General features: G+C 34.8%; 1 protein-coding gene and 1 non-coding gene across 3 annotated transcripts; one reads left to right on the top strand and one right to left on the bottom strand.

Moving 5' to 3' along the window:
* Nucleotides 1-234: 234 nt before the first annotated feature.
* Nucleotides 235-306, bottom strand: Trnap-agg (transfer RNA proline (anticodon AGG)). Its single transcript has one exon. It is a non-coding gene; the product is annotated as a tRNA-Pro (tRNA).
* A 74-nt stretch (nucleotides 307-380) lies between these two features.
* LOC128202757 (solute carrier family 35 member F6-like) lies at nucleotides 381-19,773 on the top strand. Of its 2 annotated transcripts, none has more exons than XM_052903881.1 (11): nucleotides 381-497; nucleotides 2,233-2,338; nucleotides 3,499-3,568; nucleotides 3,987-4,067; nucleotides 4,477-4,621; nucleotides 5,246-5,428; nucleotides 7,470-7,580; nucleotides 8,447-8,602; nucleotides 11,172-11,326; nucleotides 12,923-13,082; nucleotides 14,807-19,773. In XM_052903881.1, exons 2-11 carry the CDS (start codon nucleotides 2,262-2,264, stop codon nucleotides 14,818-14,820), a joined length of 1,152 nt encoding a protein of 383 aa, XP_052759841.1. In that variant the 5' UTR covers nucleotides 381-497; nucleotides 2,233-2,261; the 3' UTR covers nucleotides 14,821-19,773. The 2 variants fall into 2 exon arrangements, with proteins under 2 accessions (XP_052759841.1, XP_052759842.1); XM_052903882.1 differs by lacking the exon at nucleotides 381-497 and adding an exon at nucleotides 654-768.
* The last annotated feature ends 381 nt before the right edge of the window (nucleotides 19,774-20,154 follow it).

The raw sequence follows: 20,154 nt of genomic DNA, 5'->3' as shown, positions 1-20,154 counted from the left end.
TTGCCATATGTCTGGGTCAGATACTTTTATTTAGTGGTTATAAGTAGTATTGGGAAGTCTATGTTTGCCCATACCTGTGACAAGTAAAAATCGACTTCGTGAAAGTATTACCTTGTCCTTAACAGAATAATTGTTCTGTTCTGTCGAAATCTGACAAAATATTTGAGTTTCACATTATACGCCGTATAGACACATAAAAGACACTTAATATACACAAATAATATTTAAAAAGTTGGGCTCGTCCGGGATTTGAACCCGGGACCTCTCGCACCCTAAGCGAGAATCATACCCCTAGACCAACGAGCCGATGCATATGCTGACGAAAAGATTGGATTTAGAGCTAGCAATCTAACATAATTCCGATTGGTTGTAACAGTCATGGGATAAAAACAGCGTCTGTCAGAGTGAAAGTAGAGAGCGGAAGAAAACTACCTTAATTTTACAGATATTTCTTTTGTAAAGACTAAGCCGACTGACAAAGGATACAAAATCATCAGGCATGTTTTATTTATCATTTTCTGTTCAGAAATATATAGATAAAGTGGGGAATTCTGTTGTAAAACTTAGTTTAAGAAATAAATAAGCAGTCGATTTCGTCTTGATCATGAGACGCTTATTAAATATAGAAGCCAATTTATTATCTGTTAACACATATTTATTTTATTTATCTACAGCTGGGAGTATAATTGGTTCAAATCTACAGTCATTTGACAGTGTTTAAGGATTGTTTATAAAATTAGTGTTTGGGATTTTTATAGGTTTTGTAAGGTGAGTTATTTAGATGCTTTCACACTAGCTGGCATCTGGTCCAGATAAGTGTACGTTGACAGTTTTTTTTTACGATTTTTGATATGGCAAATCCTTCAGGTACAATTTTTTTTGTACCTAAAGTGGCTAGTTATTCAAATAGGGTTTCCGGGCTAAAGCATATTGCGTCTATAAAATATCATAAAAACAAGAAATATTAAATTTAATGTTATTTTATATTAGTTCTGTACACAAAAACAATTATAATATATCCAACGAGTAATTATGAGTTTGATGGGTTTTTCTTCATTTCATTCTGTCAAAACATAAAGATATATACACGTGGCTGCATTTCACAGTTTGACATAAATCGGAACTCTTCGGCCATGGCTGAGTTGTTACAAATGTATTTACGAGGTCTATCTCAAAGCTTGTCGGAGGTGGCTGAGTTATTACGATAGGGTCGAGTTGTTCCACTTGGCATAATTGTTGTCTGTGTCAGTCAAGTTTTGTTTTATTGGAAAGGTAAATCATGTGTTTTAATTTTTATTTAATGTCACACACCCCCCACCCCACAGGGGCAGGTTGCGTTGTTTTGACACACCACGCCTGAAAATTGGCAAAAAAAAATATTTTTTATTTTTTTTTGCCAATTTTCACAAGTTACAGTTACCACATCATATTCTTACTAAAATTTGATAAAAAAAAAAAAAAATTAAAAACGGACGGGGGCGTGGTGTGTCAAAACAACGCAACCTGCCCCTGTGCCCCACCCCACATACTAGCTGGCAACTTGCTAAGAATTTCTTAGTGACAGTAAAAAAAATAGCATTTTTGTTTTGTTTAACTTAATTGTCCAGAAATTAAACAAATAAAAACTAACGATTACAAAATGATATGACTGTTGTCCAACAAGTGCTAATTTAACTGATTATTAGTCAGTAAACTGATCATGTCATCAGTCATTCAATAATGTCACTGATTCAAAATCCAATCTTCTTTAAAATCACATTTCTATTTGTAAACAGTTTAGTTTTGGATTTAAAATTGGCACTTTCATGGACTTTATGTATACAGTATATTTATATATTAACTGTTGTATGTCTGCATGTGAGGTCAGCTGGGGAGATATCTGGGTTCCCACAATTATCAATGGAACCTGGTCAAATAGCCCCCAAACTTTTGGTCAAATAGCCCCCACTTGGAAAAAACTATCAGTTTCACTTTTTGATCTAGAAAGTTGTATTTGATTCTCATGGACTTTTGCCGATTTTTATTTCACATGGCTATCAACTTGAGTCTGCAAAGGTCCACTCTGGTCAAATAAAACCTCCTAGATAAATTCACAGTACTGAAAACCCTATGGTATCAGGTTTTACAGAAAAAAAAGACCCTAAAGTGTGGACTTATATTAGCTCACTAATTTGCAATTAATTTGGATATACATTTTTCATAGGTTTTTAAGGCAATATTTTGTATTTTCAGGTTTCCAACAGAAGGATTGAAGCTTTCCAATGGCATGGACATCGTATCAAGTTATTCTGGGTGTGGTCATGGTTGTCACAGGATCCATCAACACCCTTTCAACCAAGTATGTATTTGTTTATTTTTTCCCTGTTTTAACAGGCTCCTCTCACAGCATGTAAATTGCAATGTAACTGTGGACTGTTTAAAAAAAGAATTTAATGGTCCAATGAGAATTCATTCAATGATTTTTCGTTTCTGTCTACTGAACACGCTGATAACATTAAATAAATTGTCTGCCGATTAGTGACATCACACCAGTTATTGACATGATAACTTTTCATTGTAAAAGGCAATATTATTGTTCATAGCTTTACGCATAATTCTTCAGGAGTTAATACATTTACTCACAAATAATGAAGCAGATTATTGAAAACTTACACAATGCACTCAACTAAGAAAACTGACAAAAACAAATAAGATCATCCACAGGAAGGGAATTATCCGAGGTTGAAATGGCGGAAAAAATTAGTTGATATTTTGGTCAAAAGCAATGAAAATGCAGGTACAGTAGTGCAAAAAAGAAAGACAAACAAACCAAGAAAAAAACAAAAATCATAAGCAAAGAAGAAACATACGCATGTGCTTCATACACACAACTAGAAAATAAATTAGATGACATAAACCAAAAAATGATCGCTTCTTTATTCAAAACATTAAAGGAGTGATAAATAAACCTCAAAATAAATGAAATAATATATTTGAAGACCTCGACTGAAAATTGATATATTTAAATCCCATGAGATGTACTAAAGACACAACACTAAGAGTTTTTTTTAATATAAGTATATCAATAGATTAATGCCAATGAACATGCTTTTTCAATTATGGGATAGTCCAATGCACCCTTTGTGATATTTGTAACATGAATATCAAGACAATAAAGCACTTGTTCTGGGAGTGCCATCATAGTCAAGTTTTTTGGTCTAATGTAAAAAAAAATATAATCAGTAAAAATAATACGCCAGAACTAATTCAAAAATTAACTGAAACTGTTTTTAAATGTGTCTTTTATCAAACCATTTCTTTATTCAGCAGTTTGGGGAAATGATCTTTACCAACAATAAGTTTTTCAAACAAATTCTTCAGCCCGGAGCATTGCTGACATTCTAAAGGGCAGTATAGCGTGATGCCATAGTAAAAAAGCTTAGAAGTAACATTGTATAACTGTATAATTTTGATAACCCATTTGTAACATGATCATGTAAATCAATTGTTGCATTTCAGATGGGCAGACAATCAGAAGGCACTAAATTTAGATAAAGATTATAAGAAATTTGATCATCCATTTTTGCAGGTACAGTAATATTTTTTTTCTAGTGTATTTACACGATTTTTGATTGACCATTTGACCTTGACAGTCTGTTTTAAGCTTGTCTAAGTGGTGTTGGGGTTACAGAAAAAAATGATTTATTAGGTGGCCTATAATCACAGCTTTTTTAATTTCATTTGGGAAACAAACAAAAATAATTTACGCCTTATCTTCAGTGATGATTTACAATACAGCTAAAACGGTTTAGCTCGATATCGCTTGGCTCGATTTCCTCATTGCTCTATGTAAGCATTCTTGCTTAGCTCGATATTTACAAGGCTCGAAGTATTTTGGTCGGTCCCTAGGATATAAAACCAATGGGTTTCGACTACATTACATATATATTGGACGACTTTGTGTTGGTACGCCTTCTGTTGTAATTATCTGTTTATGTGTGTTTCAGGCTGTGGGGATGTTCATTGGAGAGTTCTCCTGTTTGATTGTGTATCTTATCTCGCGCTGCATTAGTAGAAGTCGGCAACAGGTTTGGACACAACCTTATTAATGTTTACTGATCATAAAAAGCATTTACAGACAACTTAGATTGTGACGAAGAACTATGTGATTAGAAAATTAGATCTGTATGAACATTGATTGCTAAGTAAGTTATCGACGCCAATCACAGTATGTTACCACTAAAGCTAGTCTTGGCTAAATAAAAACATGTTTTCATACTGGCAAATCTTTTGGTTTTAAAGATATTTTTTTTACATAGAATTATCATCCCTATTTTCATATGCTTTATAAACATCAGTTAACAGAGAAAAAGAAACTTTTTGACAGCCAAACATAAGGTGCTAGGAATATTGAAATAAATCAGTTTTGTGAGACATAAAAAAAATCTCAAATCTTATTTTGAAATAAAAGCCCAAAGTAATTTCCTTCCCTTCCAGGAGCACCCTGTGTTGGATGAGAACCCTCCTCGGAAGTTCAATCCTTTCGTCTTCCTACCGGCTGCGCTGTGTGACATGTGCGGGACCTCAATCATGTATATTGGACTAAACCTGACATTCGCATCCAGCTTTCAGATGCTGCGAGGTAGGTTCTGGTGTGAGCCGTACAATTGTGATAGTTCTGTATTTACTGTTTTTGATTGTATAAGCAGTAAACTGTAGTAAATACTTCACTGTAAAATGTGAAATTTCCGCCAAAAAAATTCAAAGAAAGAAGCCTCATAATACTGTTATGGCATTAATAACACTGCTTTATACACATGTTAGTATATATAGTACCAAATATTGCGGTTTTTTAGCTCCTAATGTGACTTTTTCATGTGGGATTGGAGCTGGTGCGCTCTAGTCATTATTTTTCCATAATGGGAAAGTTAAGAGGCACACATGTTTTACATAACACTATTAAAAATTCACCGCAGCCATCTTGGTTTTGCATTATTCATTTTAAACGAAATTATCTTAAAAAGTGTAGAATAGAGATTACTTAATGTACATGTAGTAGTGGATCAGTCAGTTTTTCACAGGAGTCTGATACCTAAGTTTATACTAGTTAATATTAGCTTGATTGTGATGAAAGCTGAGGTTATAGAATCACTCTCGAATCAATTACCTGGGCAGAAACCAGTACTGTGTCCTTAACCTGTTGGTTGGGAGGCGGTACCTGTACCACTAGACCACTCTCACTCCTTATCTCATCTCTTTTTACAAGGATCTGTGATCATCTTCACCGCATTGCTGTCCGTGGCGTTCCTTGGTCGTATTATCAAGCGACACATGTGGATTGGAATGTTTACAGTCATGGTAGGACTGGTGTTGGTTGGACTGTCAGATATTCTCTTCAAGTCATCCAGCGAGCAGCAGCAAAATACAAACACTAATGGAGTCATTGCTGGTAAGGTGATGCATTTGCAGCGATTTTTGGGGGATTTATTTTCACTGCCTGGTTCTTACAAATTGGGATTTGTTTTTGGACTTATGGAAAAATATATGTCATGCTTAAATAGCAAATATACATTTTGTTACTTTTTATGCATACATTATGTCATAAAGAGCTAGTCTTTTCAAGATTTTGTTTGTATTTTACAAAATCTGTATTTAATTCATTGGGAAAATATCATAAAATTTTGGGAAAAACGAACACTTTTTCGCAAGGGAAAACAGCCTTTAGAAGGCAGTAAATTAAACACAAAAAAATCACTGATTTGATGCATTTTTGGTTTGTCCACTTTTGAAATCGGTCTCATCTTTGCATTGGTATCGTAGTAGTAAGCATCATTGTTGAAAAACTTTCTTATTGTTTTTTTAGCTCAACTGGCCAAAGGCCAGAAGAGCTTATGCGATGTTAATGTGTACGTAGTATGTGCATCCGTGCGTTCGTGGGTCTGTAAACAATTGCTTATGAACACGATACAGTCTTCAGTTTTGATTGTATCTCGATAAAACTTGTACAGTATCTGGATATCCATTAGAGCTCGGTTCCTTTCGAAAACCAGCCAGATCTGCCCATGCATGCCTAGATTATGGGCCTTGAAAGTATTAAAAAATCAGTTCGTCTGTAAACAATTGCTTGTGAACATGATACAGTCTTCAGTTTTGATTGTATCTCGATGAAACTTGTACAGTATTTAGATATCCATTAGAACTTGGTTCCTTTTGAAATCCAGCCAGATCTGCCCATGTATGCCTGGATTATGGGTCTTGAAAGTATAAAAAATGCTATTTTAAGCTAAGTCTATTTTAAGCCAAGTCTGCATGAGCGAAGTCTATTTTTAGCCAAGTTTACATGTAAAGTCACAATTGCTTGTGAAGGTTTGTTCAAATTAAGCCCCTGGGGTCATTACTGCCCCCCACCCCCACCGAGATTGTCCCGCAAGGGACCAGTGCGGCAAATGCAAACGACCTCGGCGACGTTGGCGGAGGCCCAGGGAAGAGTTCTCTTTTCTTTGTAAGGGATGGACTCCCACCCCTTAAATTGGGAAATATTAACAAGGCTTTATTTAGTGGTCCACTACCATGGTTGTTCAAATTATGTCCCTTGGGTCAAAACTGGCACTGCCCTGGGTGTCACAATTTTCCTAGAGACTTTAAGAAATATTTTCAAAATCTTTTTGTTTCAAACCACAAGACCCATACCTTTGATATTTGTGGTGGAGCATCATATGATGCAATTGAAAACATTTGAAATAATGCCCCTTGGGCAAAAGCTGGCCCCACCCCTTTTTACTTACTTATTAATTTTTAAAGCTACAGTAATGAAATTTTGACCATGTGAACAGTTTTGCAAACAAGCATTAATGTTGTCCTCGGATGTCCTTGACTTTGACCTCTGACCGACTTTTTATTTTTAAAGCTACAGAAATGAAATTTTGACGATGAGTACAGTTTTGAAAGCAAATATTTTTTACCCTCAGATTACCTTTACTTGGCACATATTAAAATAGTTCATGCAACTAATCTGCTTACAACACTTCAGATGTTGAACGTGCAGCGTTTTCAGCTAACCCAAACACTAAAAGTGAACTATATATTTGTTGCCTATTACTCAAACGTACATGCTCTGGATTGAAAATGACCACAAGAGCCATGCCAGTAGAGCATAGGCCCTTTTGGGCCTCTTGTTTCTAAAACCATTTGATGTTCATAAGAAACTTATTAAACATTTTGTAAAAGACAATGCACACATAACAATTAGAAAGGCCCATAACTCTGGATTGAATTATAGTTATGATATGCCAAGGTTGCTTGTCGGATAGAGACAGACCATAATTTGTGTTTGTTCAACTGCGCTCTTTTTTTATCTCACTGTAACCTATCAACAAACACCGGGTGGAGCTAAGTTCCCATTCGCGTCATTTTAATTGAAAATATGTCAAGATGAGTAATTTGATGTGAAATTACAGTCTCCAATATTCCAATAATCTCATATATTCAAGGTGACTTGTTGATCATAATGGCCCAGATTATCGCTGCCGTTCAGATGGTATACGAGGAGAGATTTGTCACAAGATACAATGTGCATCCACTTGCTGCTGTTGGCTGGGAAGGTATGTGGTGTTATTTCATACCTGTCACATTTCTGCCTCAAATTTTGAATGATTTGAGCTATAAATATGGGAACATGGACAAAATTTCCTTATTACTTACTAATAATATCCGAACGGAGTGCACCTGTATTGCAAGGTAATGAGGCTTGCCGATTTATCGGCTATGGAGCGTGCCAGAGGCTTAAGTGTGCATGCTCATATCTACCTCCGCAATATTATAAAAGGTCTTTTACTGTTGTATTTAAAGGTTTTACTAAATATTATTGTTATTTCAATTTGCAAAATACTTATGCGGTATGGAATAAAAGAATAACTATGTTAGTTGGTAAGTCCGGACTGTTTCACTTAATATCATAAATTCCACCAAAAAATCCTATGAATATTTTTTTCTTATATATATATATATAAATATATATATATATTACATATCAGAGCGACATTTGACAAAAAATAAAAGTTCTGTTAACCAGAAAACAAAATGAACATGAACCATACAATATAAAGCTTAAACACTTGGCCCAAAAATGTGCATATAAAAGGTAAATAGACACATGTAGCAATTATACACCGCAAATTGATCTGCAAAAGTCCTTTTTAAGGCAAAAGCCTATCCTTTTTTGGGCCCACCAGGCCTTTCTCACTTTCTGGCTTAATACTAAAAAAGAATTATAAATAAGAAGAAAAAAAATTGTGATTGTTTGGTTGATTTGAAGATTTCTTTGAGATATGTTTATATTTCAATAAATTTTTCGCCTGAATTTACTTTATACCATTAAAGTGGGTCCTGTCAATGTATCAAAATGCAATACAAATAACCCTACTGTATTAAATGACAACAAATGTATGATCCTATCTCTCTTTTCCAGGCTTTTGGGGAGCTCTAAGCCTGGGCTTGCTGTTGATACCTTTCTACTACATCCACGCGGGCAACTTCAGCAACACAGCAGGACACCGACTGGAGAACGTCCCTGACGCGTTTGAACAGATGAAGAATAATCACATCATTATCATTGCCACTGCAGGTATGGCTCCTAAAGCTGCACACTCACAGATATACCGTTTTTACAACTTTTTTTATTTTTTGTCTTGGAAAGAGCAAATATTTGCGTAAATATCTGCAAACCAATGATAAAAGATTGCTGACAAAAGATCAGATAGCAGATTTTCATATTTCCGTTCGAAAATTAATGTATTATGGCTTAAACCGTTAATAACGGTTTAAGAAAAATGCATAAAACATCAATTTTTGAACTTAAATATAAAATTCTGCGATTTAATTTTTTGTCAGCAGTCTTATATAATTTGTTTCCATGTATTTTCGCAAAAATTAGCTCGTTACAAGACAAAAAAAAAGTTGTCAAAACGTTCAATCTGTGAGAGTGCAGCTTTAAAGGGCACAATATACACATACAGGTTACCCTTGATAGATGCATTATTATGTTTTCATTAACTCATTTGACTCTTATAATCAAAGAAAAAAAAAAGCATATGATAATTGTACAGATATAAAAAATGACATTATTTTGCCACTGTTTTGATCTGGGGAATTTGTGTAGGTATTAATTGAAAACCCCATTCATAAAGGCTTTTTTTGTGACTGTACACAAATCTATGCTTTTGCTTTGTTTTGAACATTAAAGGTCAATGAGTTGAACTTAATTATGCATTAGAATTAAAAAAATAAAATTGCATCAACTTATATTGTGTGCCTTTAATTGGGAGACTGACTGTCCCTTGCACAAAACACTATCCTCTTGGGAGACTGACTGTCCCTTGCACAAAACACTATCCTCTTGGGAGACTGACTGTCCCTTGCACAAAACACTATCCTCTTGGGAGACTGACTGTCCCTTGCACAAAACACTATCCTCTTGGGAGACTGACTGTCCCTTGCACAAAGCACTATCCTCATGGGAGACTGACTGTCCCTTGCACAAAACACTATCCTCTTGCGAGACTGACTGTCCCTTGCACAAAACACTATCCTCATGGGAGATTGACTTCCCTTGCACAAAACACTATCCTCTTGGAAGACTGACTGTCCCTTGCACAAAACGCTGTTCTCTTGGGAGACTGACTGTCCCTTGCACAAAACACTATCCTCTTGGAAGACTGACTGTCCCTTGCACAGAACACTATCCTCTTAGAAGACTGACTGTCCCTTGCACAAAACACTATCCTCTTGGAAGACTGACTGTCCCTTGCACAGAACACTCTTCTCTTGAGTGACTGACTGTCCCTTGCACAAAACACTCTCCTCTTGGGAGACTGACTGTCCCTTGCACAAAACACTCTCCTCTTGGAAGACTGACTGTCCCTTGCACAAAACACTCTCCTCTTGGGAGACTGACTGTCCCTTGCACAAAACACTCTCCTGTTGGGAGACTGACTGTCCCTTGCACAAAACACTATCCTGTTGGGAGACTGACTGTCCCTTGCACAAAACACTATTCTCTTGGGAGACTGACTGTCCCTTGCACAGAACACTCTTCTCTTGGGAGACTGACTGTCCCTTGCACAAAACACTCTTCTCTTGGGAGACTGACTGTCCCTTGCACAAAACACTATCCTCTTGGAAGACTGGGGAGACTGACTGTCCCTTGCACAAAACACTATCCTCTTGGAAGACTGACTGTCCCTTGCACAAAACACTATCCTGTAAATGTTTAGATGTCAATGCTATTCACAGGCAGACTGACTGTCCCTTGCACAAAACACTATCCTCTTGGGAGACTGCATGTCCCTTGCACAAAACACTATCCTCTTGGGAGACTGACTGTCCCTTGCACAAAACACTATCCTCATGGGAGACTGACTGTCCCTTTCACAAAACACTATCCTCTTGGAAGACTGACTGTCCCTTGCACAAAACACTGTTCTCTGGGGAGACTGACTGTCCCTTGCACAAAACACTATCCTCTTGGAAGACTGACTGTCCCTTCCACAGAACACTATCCTCTTTGAAGACTGACTGTCCCTTGCACAAAACACTATCCTCTTGGAAGACTGACTGTCCCTTGCACAGAACACTCTCGTCTTGGGAGACTGACTGTTCCTTGCACAAAACACTCTCCTCTTGGGTGACTGACTGTCCCTTGCACAAAACACTCTCCTCTTGGGAGACTGACTGTCCCTTGCACAAAACACTCTCCTCTTGGAAGACTGACTGTCCCTTGCACAAAACACTCTCCTCTTGGGAGACTGACTGTCCCTTGCACAAAACACTCTCCTGTTGGGAGACTGACTGTCCCTTGCACAAAACACTATCCTGTTGGGAGACTGACTGTCCCTTGCACAAAACACTATCCTCTTGGGAGACTGACTGTCCCTTGCACAAAACACTATCCTCTTGGAAGACTGACTGTCCCTTGCACAAAACACTATCCTGTAAATGTTTAGATGTCAGTGCTATTCACAGGCAGACACTTGACCACATTCCTATTATGGGACATCACAAGTGCATTATATGTATGTGGAATTTGTTTTTATCACGAAAAAAGTTGGCCAACTGCGAACGTCTACTATGGATTTCTATACATACTGGCAGTGTTTTGAAATCTCTCTACTAATAGATTTTTTTTCTTCATGCAGGTAACATTGTGAGCATTGCATTTTTCAACTTTGCGGGTATCAGCGTAACAAAGGAGCTGAGCGCAACAACAAGAATGGTGCTGGACAGCGTGAGAACTCTCGTCATCTGGATGTTTTCCCTGGCAGTCAAATGGCAGGACTTTCAGTGGCTACAGGTTGGAAAAAATTGTTTAGTTTAAAGTTCATTTATTTTACAGCGATTGTTAAGATAATTATATAAACTGCCACCTTGAAAGTGTTTGTTCATAATTAAGTTTGAATGTGAAATTAGTTTTGAATAGTGGTTAATTTTTTAGGGATAGATTCACAAAGACTTAATCTATAATAATTTGCTTTAAATAAAGCCAATATATAAACTTTGCGTTCTATTTCACCAAACAAATTACAAAGTACAAAAAAGTAGGTTAAGAAGGTAAAAAATGAATTTTTTTTCCATTTTTTGTCAATTTAAAGCTGCACTCTCACAGATTAACCAGTTTTACAACTTTTTTACAACTTTTTTTTATTTTTATACCCCCACAAAAGAAGTTTGAGGGGGTATATAGGAGTGAGCTTGTCGGTCGGTCGGTCCGTCGGTCGGTCGGTCTGTCGGTTGGGGCTGGTGGGGCCAAGGTCAAGGTCACTGTTAACTAAAAATAGAAAAACGGTTTCCGGACGATAACTCATGAAAGGCTTGTTTGTCTTGGAAAGAGCAAATTTTTGCATAAATATCTGCAAACCAATGATATAAGATTGTTGAAAAAATATCAGATCGCAGATTTTCATATTTCCATTCAAAAATTAATGTTTTATGGCTTAAACCGCATGAAACATCAATTTTTGAACTTAAATATAAAATTCTGCGATCTAATTTTTTGTCAGCAGTCTTATATAATTTGTTTCCATGGATTTTCGCTAAAATTGGCTCGTTCCAAGATAAAAAATAAAAAAGTTGGAAAAACGGTAAATCTGTGAGAGTACAGCTTTAATAGAAAAAAAAATGAATATGACAGCAAAGTCATTTGTACAGATAATCTTTATCTTATCAATAATATTTAGACTCATATTGTGTATGTGTCTAAATGTAAGCAAGATTTGAATGCTGGTAAAGGAAGAGACCACTCTGTAAAAACAAAAAACACTGGGCATTAAATATCTAATAGGCCATAAATTAAGACACGGGGTGCTAGTATATTCTTCTGTGAAGTACCTTCAATTTAATCACAGTCTTATGGAATGAAGGACAACACCTCCCACATCATATTGACAAGGTGGAAAACACCTCCCACATCATATTGACAAGGTGGACAACACCTCCCACATCATATTGACAAGGTGGACATAACCTCCCACATCATATTGACAAGGTGGACAAAACCTCCCACATCATATTGACAAGGTGGACATAACCTCCCACATCATATTGACAAGGTGGACAAAACCTCCCACATCATATTGACAAGGTGGACATAACCTCCCACATCATATTGACAAGGTGGACATAACCTCCCACATCATATTGACAAGGTGGACATAACCTCCCACATCATATTGACAAGGTGGACAAAACCTCCCACATCATATTGACAAGGTGGACAAAACCTCCCACATCATATTGACAAGGTGGACATAACCTCCCACATCATATTGACAAGGTGGACAAAACCTCCCACATCATATTGACAAGGTGGACATAACCTCCCACATCATATTGACAAGGTGGACAAAACCTCCCATTGCCTAATGTTTGCCTGTATTCTCTCACTGTACAGATAGTGGGTTTCTTGTTCCTGGTGATTGGTATGTCCCTGTACAACGACATCATCATTATGCCGCTTGTACGGCGCTACAAGGAAGGCAAGCAGCTCACGGAGCAAGATCGACACAACTCACGTGCGGACGAACGTGAAGAAGAGCGACAGAGATTGTTGGGTAAGGATAATCATTTTGCATGGTTTAACATAAACCCATGCATCATTTATTCTGCATTGTATATTCAAGTGACCCTCATAATTAAAATCAATTCATACACATGTATTATAAACATAAATTTTGAGCGATAAACCGTTAGCATCTTACTAAATAATAACTTCTTACTAAGTAATGCATATATTGAAAATATTAATAACTGATAACAATATTTTGACCATGTATTTAATAGCTGGAAACGCACAAATATTAAATGACTGGTGGGTCCTAAAAGATTTAAAGTATTTAACTATCCTCTAATAAGGTAGAAATACCATGTTTTCTGCTCCTTTCTTTTAAATTAAACACGGTATCTTTCATAAAACTATTGTATTCGATATTCATTTGTCCTTTTCGGTAAATTAAAACAATTGTATTAATTGTGGTTCATCTTATTAGGGAGTAAGAGGGCATTTTTAAACGTCATGAGTCAAGATTTTTTCTGGTTTTCAGAACCAAAAGACATCTTTTCGAAAAGAAAAGAAAAATAGCAGAATTTATAAAGCAAATCAAAGCCTGTGTTATATATGAGTATATGTTTATATAAGAATAATACAATGAATTGACTGGGACAAGTCCAGAAGTCAACAATATCAATATTAAACATAAACTTAATACCTGGTCTAGAGGCACAAAGTAGAGACAAAACAATACTGAACATACTCGCAACCGATTAAAATTTGAAATTAAACTTAACACACTCAATTCTACAAATTAATATTGGATTTGTCCTATTTTTCGAAGAAAACAAATTGGGGGTATTGTCGTTGCTTTGTATAGTCTTTGTCTGCATTCACAATCTTTTACTTTGGCCATAACTTGAAAAGGGTCAAAATCTTTTTAATTAAAACTGATACACATGATGCCGAAGAAGTTAGTTTAAAGGTATTTATTAAGTTCAATAAACACAAGAAATCAATGCACAATGTACAAAGATAGTGTATAGAATGTTTCTGAATGGTTAGGAAGACCATCTTCAATAATTATATAAGTTCCTTTCCATGTTGGAGTTTACCTGTTCTAGATTGCAATAAAGTTCTGTGATATAGCTGATGAGGATGTGGACTAGAACAAGAGCATACTTAGTTGAGAGTTTACGCACATAACTCTTGCTTTAATAATATTACACACCACTGAGGGTCATATGACATTACAAGGACCTGCCAGTCAGCCACCGAAGGTGTATATGGACCAAGACGCTAGTCGAGGTCCATTCACTTTCGGGGGCTGACTGGCCAGTCCTTATAATGTCATATGGCCCGAAGTGGTGTGTAAATATTTCTTATATTATACCGAACATTTTATATTACTATTCAATATTTTTTAAGCGCTTTGTGTCTTATTGAACAAAGCTAATAATGTTTACTTGCGACTATTTTTCGCCGTTGTGAAAATAGCAAGCCACACTTACCAGTAGTGTGACGTCACCGGTCCATATTACATTTTTGGCTAGGTCCGGACCGGCCAAAAATATGATATGGACCGCTGACATCATAAAACTTGATTTTTTTTTTAATACAGCGATATACGGACCAATCGACTTTATATATACAATGAACGGACACATTTATGTAAGATATAATATTTGATAAATGCCCCTTGTTTGACTTCATGTTCACTTTTCCATACTCTGGTCAATTCTTGTACTGACAACTTAATAGATAATAATGCCATTTTTTTGTATACAGGATCCGTCAACTAGATGTAGCAGACAATCAGTGCCCGTGACATTCCAATCTTCACAATGCCATACAAACTAGACTGTGATCGCACATCTCTATTTTTGGAACCAAATTGTGCCGTGGTTACTGTTGTATAAGGATTTTGTTCTATGAGATTTTTGTACTCCGGATCAAATATTTTAGTCAAGAATCAAAAACCACATGCGATAAAAAGTGTTATAATTGAAAAAAAACAAAACTTAATATACATTGTATTGACGATAATTGACAAGCGATAAATAATGTAAAAATTGAAAAAAAATGCCTTTCCCACCTACCCTGCAAAACAATGTTAAAAAATGTTTTTCATATTTTCGAGGGGCGTTCAAATGCTACATGTACCTAGGAACGATCTCATTTAAAAAAAAAAATAATGAAAAGCACAGAAATTTCTTTAAAATGTAGATCAGAATATAGCTGATTGATGCAGCCAAAGTTTAGTCATAAGGTTGTTAATATGTGGGAGACGGTCTTAACGGCAATGTCACTCAATGTAAACTGGCCGAAATTGTCAATTATTCTGATGTCTGATTGCTTTGGCATCTGATGGGTACCATCTTGTTTCCATACCCCACTTTTTTTATTTAGTTCATGAATGATATCATTCACAGTTCTGTTACTTCTGTCCACTCTTGCTTGTTTCTTTGAGCATCGTGATGCAACGGTCCTTGTCAAGTAATTCGGAATTGCGTCAATGGGTTCCATTTATGTTTGAAAAAAATCATAGCACTTTTCCATGTAACATTTTTAAGATCCGTCATACATGGTTACTAGAGAATAATTATATTTTTGAACAAAGAGGTAAAAAAATCTTACGGTAATCAGCCTTCATGCGCTCTTGTATAATCAAACCACTCTTTGTTAAGTTAAACACATCATTTTATAGAGATCCATTGAATATCATAACTTTATGCAGGGTTCCTGCTCGCATAGCCCTGTACCCGCCAATGTGCCTAATGCTCACCACTGGGTACCTTGTAAAATATGGCGACAACTTTTGAATGCCTGAGGGAACCCTACATAATAAGTCTTGTTACAACCACATCGTCACCTTAGTGCAAGAACTCAATATCTGCTTCAATTTTTATATGCAGTTATTGAGTTAATGCTCTAGGGTTACGACATGTTATTGTTTGTATTGTTTAATATGCATGTACATACCTTGTATGTTAGGTGTCACTTTATAAGGGGTTCTAAAGTTCAGAATTAATTTGTAAGTGATGGTTAAAGGTTGTTAGTATGTACTGATAAAAATAAATGGTTTGATGCAACATAGTGGTCTACCCTATAAGCGGGCCAGCCACTGTTTTATATCTTCTGACTCACCTGATTTAAAAGGTGCACAATACAGGGTGATGCCAAATTTTTTTTTTTTTTTTAAATGGATTATAATGCATTAACATGATAACGCATAGACTTCCAATTATTTTTTGTATTCTATTTTTTTATCAAAACAAACGAATGCATATGATTAGGACCAGATGAAAAAATATTAGCCTTTATAAATGTATTTTTTTTAATTAGTAGCTGTGTGGCCACAAATTCCCCACTTAAAAAACACACCAAAACATTACTAATAAATTTTATTTTTATTTTTTTGATCATTGATGTCAAATGAGATGAACACAAGAATGCATTTAAATTTGAACGATAAAGTTTGGCATCAACATATGTTGTGCGCTTTTAAATTAATAACGGCTGACAGCTGATTTGCTGAAACAGATGTATCGGCAAACTTGAAGTATTCTGCTTTCTCATTGGACAAAATATAATGTTGACCACTCAATCAGGATTGAGAGCTTTTAACTTCCGAGTATTGTTCAGTTGTAAAGGTTGTTTTTTTCATGGGCTTTTGCATCAGACACTAGTAGGAAGTACTGAAATGAATATAAATGACAGTTAAAAACAATTTCAGAAAGGAATCCCTCATACTCAAACAGAACATCAGCTTTGTTCAGGATTAACAATTATCACCTGTAAGAACCCCCGTGTTTCATAAAACACGCACCATTTATAGACATTTATTGAATAGTATATATATATGTATAACTTAATGATGGGTCTTGTTACGACCATATGTTTTTGTTTGCTTGTATTATTTGCATGTGCATATCTTGTTTGTAAGGTAACCTTTTATGTCCACAATAGACAGCCAAATGTAATTCATGAAGATCATATATAAAGTGCTGTTAAAATATAAAACCAAATTTTGTATTTCTTACTGATCTAGCAAGAATCGTACTTTGCATTTTCCAAAAATATTTCAACGCTGAACTTATTTTTATATATTTTTCAAAGTAGTATTGAAAATTCAAGTAGTTATTTTTGTAATATATCTTGTATTTATTCAATATTGATAACAAATTTATCAAGTGGTAAGAGTTTTATGGTACTGCATTAAAAAATTGAATAACAGTACAATTTGCTGCCCATTGGAAAAATAGAGTGTGAAAATTGTTTCAATCGTAGAGGAACTTCTATAGGATTATTTATTTCTTTTGATGAAAAGTGCAATATAATATATTTTATTTAATAGATTTAACTGCTGTTTAAACTGCAGAAAATGGCAATATTTGTCATTAAACCAATCTCAGGAAATATGCCATTTCTTGGTCAATAAGGAGAATTTCTAAAAACTTTTGTGCACAGACTTTTAACACAAATATGTGCATAATAATATCACATTTTTCTCTCATATATATATACCTCTTTTAGTTTTTTTGTGTGTCAAATATGTACAGTTTTAAGTCTTTATATCCCTATATTCTATTGTGTTCTTAATAATATTCTTTGTCTTTGGTCACAATTAAAAAATACATTGTTTGGTTATAGCTGGCAGACTCACAAAAATACGGTACCTGCGACCCAAAAGCTTTTCAGCCTTCCAAGTTATATCCTGTTTATTTATTTCATTTTTTATTACAGAATAAAGGGCTAAGGTAGTTAAAAACAACAAAGAAAACCCCCTCTTTATCTACCTACTCAAATACAAAGATTTGGATCGTGTGAGGCCAAGCAAAGTATTTCTTAATATAGGACTGATGTTGATTTATTGTTTATTATTGACTGTTGCTCCTGGTGAAATTTGTATTTTTTAAAATGTAAGTAATTTTTTGAAAACTGGATGTTGGTTAAATTTTTACAACCTTTCCATGTCTGTTGAACAAAACTTTACCAAAATTGAAAAGAAGAAACATAAATCATGGGTTTTAATAGTACAAACTTTTAAAAGTCATGTGTATTCAAATAAACATTTCGTTATGAACTGGTTAAAACAACATCTTTTTTATCATGATATATATACAAGTTCAATGGATCATTTTAATGTTTTGATAAGTAATACATTCACTTTCACTTTGTAAATCCACACTTAATATTGCTTTAATTTCATTGTTTCATTTTTAGTTTCCAACGAAAAAGTCTATGTTGTTTTGAAAGCCTAGATGTTGATGGCATTGTCGTAGTGCAAAATCTTTCACCTTGTCCATACATGGAGGTCATTAACTCTTTTTGCAGATATTTACATGAAACTTTGTATACATGTTCAAAGAGACACGGCTTACATGTATGGCAAGGCCAATAACTCTGGCTGTAATCATTTCAGAGTTATTCCCTTTGTTTGACTGAAAAAAACAGCTGATTGTCAGCTTCATTCTCTGGAACTGGTGCTGATTAATGTTATCAATCTTGCATGAAGTAAAACATGCATTTTTTGGGGGGGGGGGGGGGGGAATATACTTTTTTCTTAAACATTCTTATATGATATTGATCACTTATATTTTCAGATATGAATGCATTTTTAGTAAAGAAAGCTCCCTGTATATTTTTCAAGAGTGTTTTTGTTGATCAATGTTATGCCATACCAAATTGATTTCATGTTTAGCAGCAGGTTCCAATTTCAAAACTTATACGAGATACCGACCAGAACAAACAAACAAGAAATACTAGCTTAAAACAAAAACCCTTCATAACAGATGTCACCTTTGAAATTTATAAAGAAAATACCATACATATTTTTAGATTCATACATCTAGAAAATTGAACTTCTCTTTTAATATGATATATTTCTTGACTCAGTAATTATATTTCTTTGCTAAATTTAGATTTGGGTAAAATTAATGTTGTTTTTTTTTCTTTCTGAAAACCTGCTCACCCAATGACACCAAACATAGAATCAATTTGGTAATGCCTTGGTTATCTCCCCACTAATGCTGCGTTGCTTTTTATATTTATGCAAATCTATATATAACACATTGTCTGTGATATTTCATGTACACTAGTATGTATCTCTTTGATGATCAAAACTTTTTTCAAATTGTTTATTTATAGTCTTCCACATATATGATATCCCTGACCATCAATCCATAGCTACCTTTTGTATTAAAATATATCATGAAAATCTATGAGAAAATACCTCTGCAAAAGGATGTAAATCAAGGTCACCTGCAACATGACGGAAAACTAAGTTACATTTATAACATGATAGAAAACTAGGTTTCATTTGCAACATGACAGAAAACTAGATTTCATTTTAAACATGAAAGAAAACTTAGTTACATCTGCAACATGGCAGTAAACTAAGTTACTTTTGCAACATGGCAGTAAACTATGTTACATCTACAACATGACAGTAAACTAAGTTACATGCAGAATTATAGAAAACTAGGTTTCATCTGCAACATGACAGAAAAGTAAAATACACAATTTTAAATTGATTTATGACTCATATTTTCTTTCTAATTCTGTAACTTGTGTTTTGTTACCAAATTGATTGCTTATGTGGAATAATTCAACTTCCACTGTCCATGTTTTGTCTGAAATAATGGTACTGTTGTTTTCAAGTGGTTTAAGGGGGATAAAATTGATGTTTGCTACATACACTATATTTCATAAAATTTTATTGAATATTTACAAATAAATGATACAATTATAAATGACTTCTTTTATTTAACTGTTGCTTGAAAGAGATTGGAAACATGTTTATGGACATATTGAAAGTTTGATGACAGCAATAATAAGAAACATCACTTCAAATTAAAGATAACACAATTTCATGAAAATTGTTTCTCTAATAATGTTATTTACTGCCAATGTAGTGGAGGTAAGACAATAAAAGTATAAAAAAAACAAAGTTTATGAAAGTAAAAAACATGAAAAGTGTATTATAAATGTTCACTGATAGGACTTAACTTGTACAGTTTGCAAAAAAAATAATAAAAAAATTCAGCAGTTTTCATAGGTAGAATTAATTTGCTTGCGACACGAATAAAGCAGCTTAATCAATTTTGACCTTAAACTCTGCTTAAGTTCAAGAG

The sequence above is a fragment of the Mya arenaria genome, chromosome 9 (assembly GCF_026914265.1).
Source record: "Mya arenaria isolate MELC-2E11 chromosome 9, ASM2691426v1".
Taxonomy (NCBI): domain Eukaryota; kingdom Metazoa; phylum Mollusca; class Bivalvia; order Myida; family Myidae; genus Mya; species Mya arenaria.
The sequence above is the reverse complement of the archived record's forward strand: the minus strand, read 5'-3'. Positions and strand labels throughout refer to the sequence as shown.

Excerpts from the sequence above, each read along its gene's own strand:
- LOC128202757 (XM_052903881.1), top strand. The coding sequence starts at position 2,262 with ATGGCATGGACATCGTATCAAGTTATTCTGGGTGTGGTCATGGTTGTC. Across the intron at positions 4,068-4,476 it reads TTAGTAGAAGTCGGCAACAG|GAGCACCCTGTGTTGGATGA; the intron begins GTTTGGACACAA and ends CTTCCCTTCCAG. Across the intron at positions 11,327-12,922 it reads AGGACTTTCAGTGGCTACAG|ATAGTGGGTTTCTTGTTCCT; the intron begins GTTGGAAAAAAT and ends CTCACTGTACAG.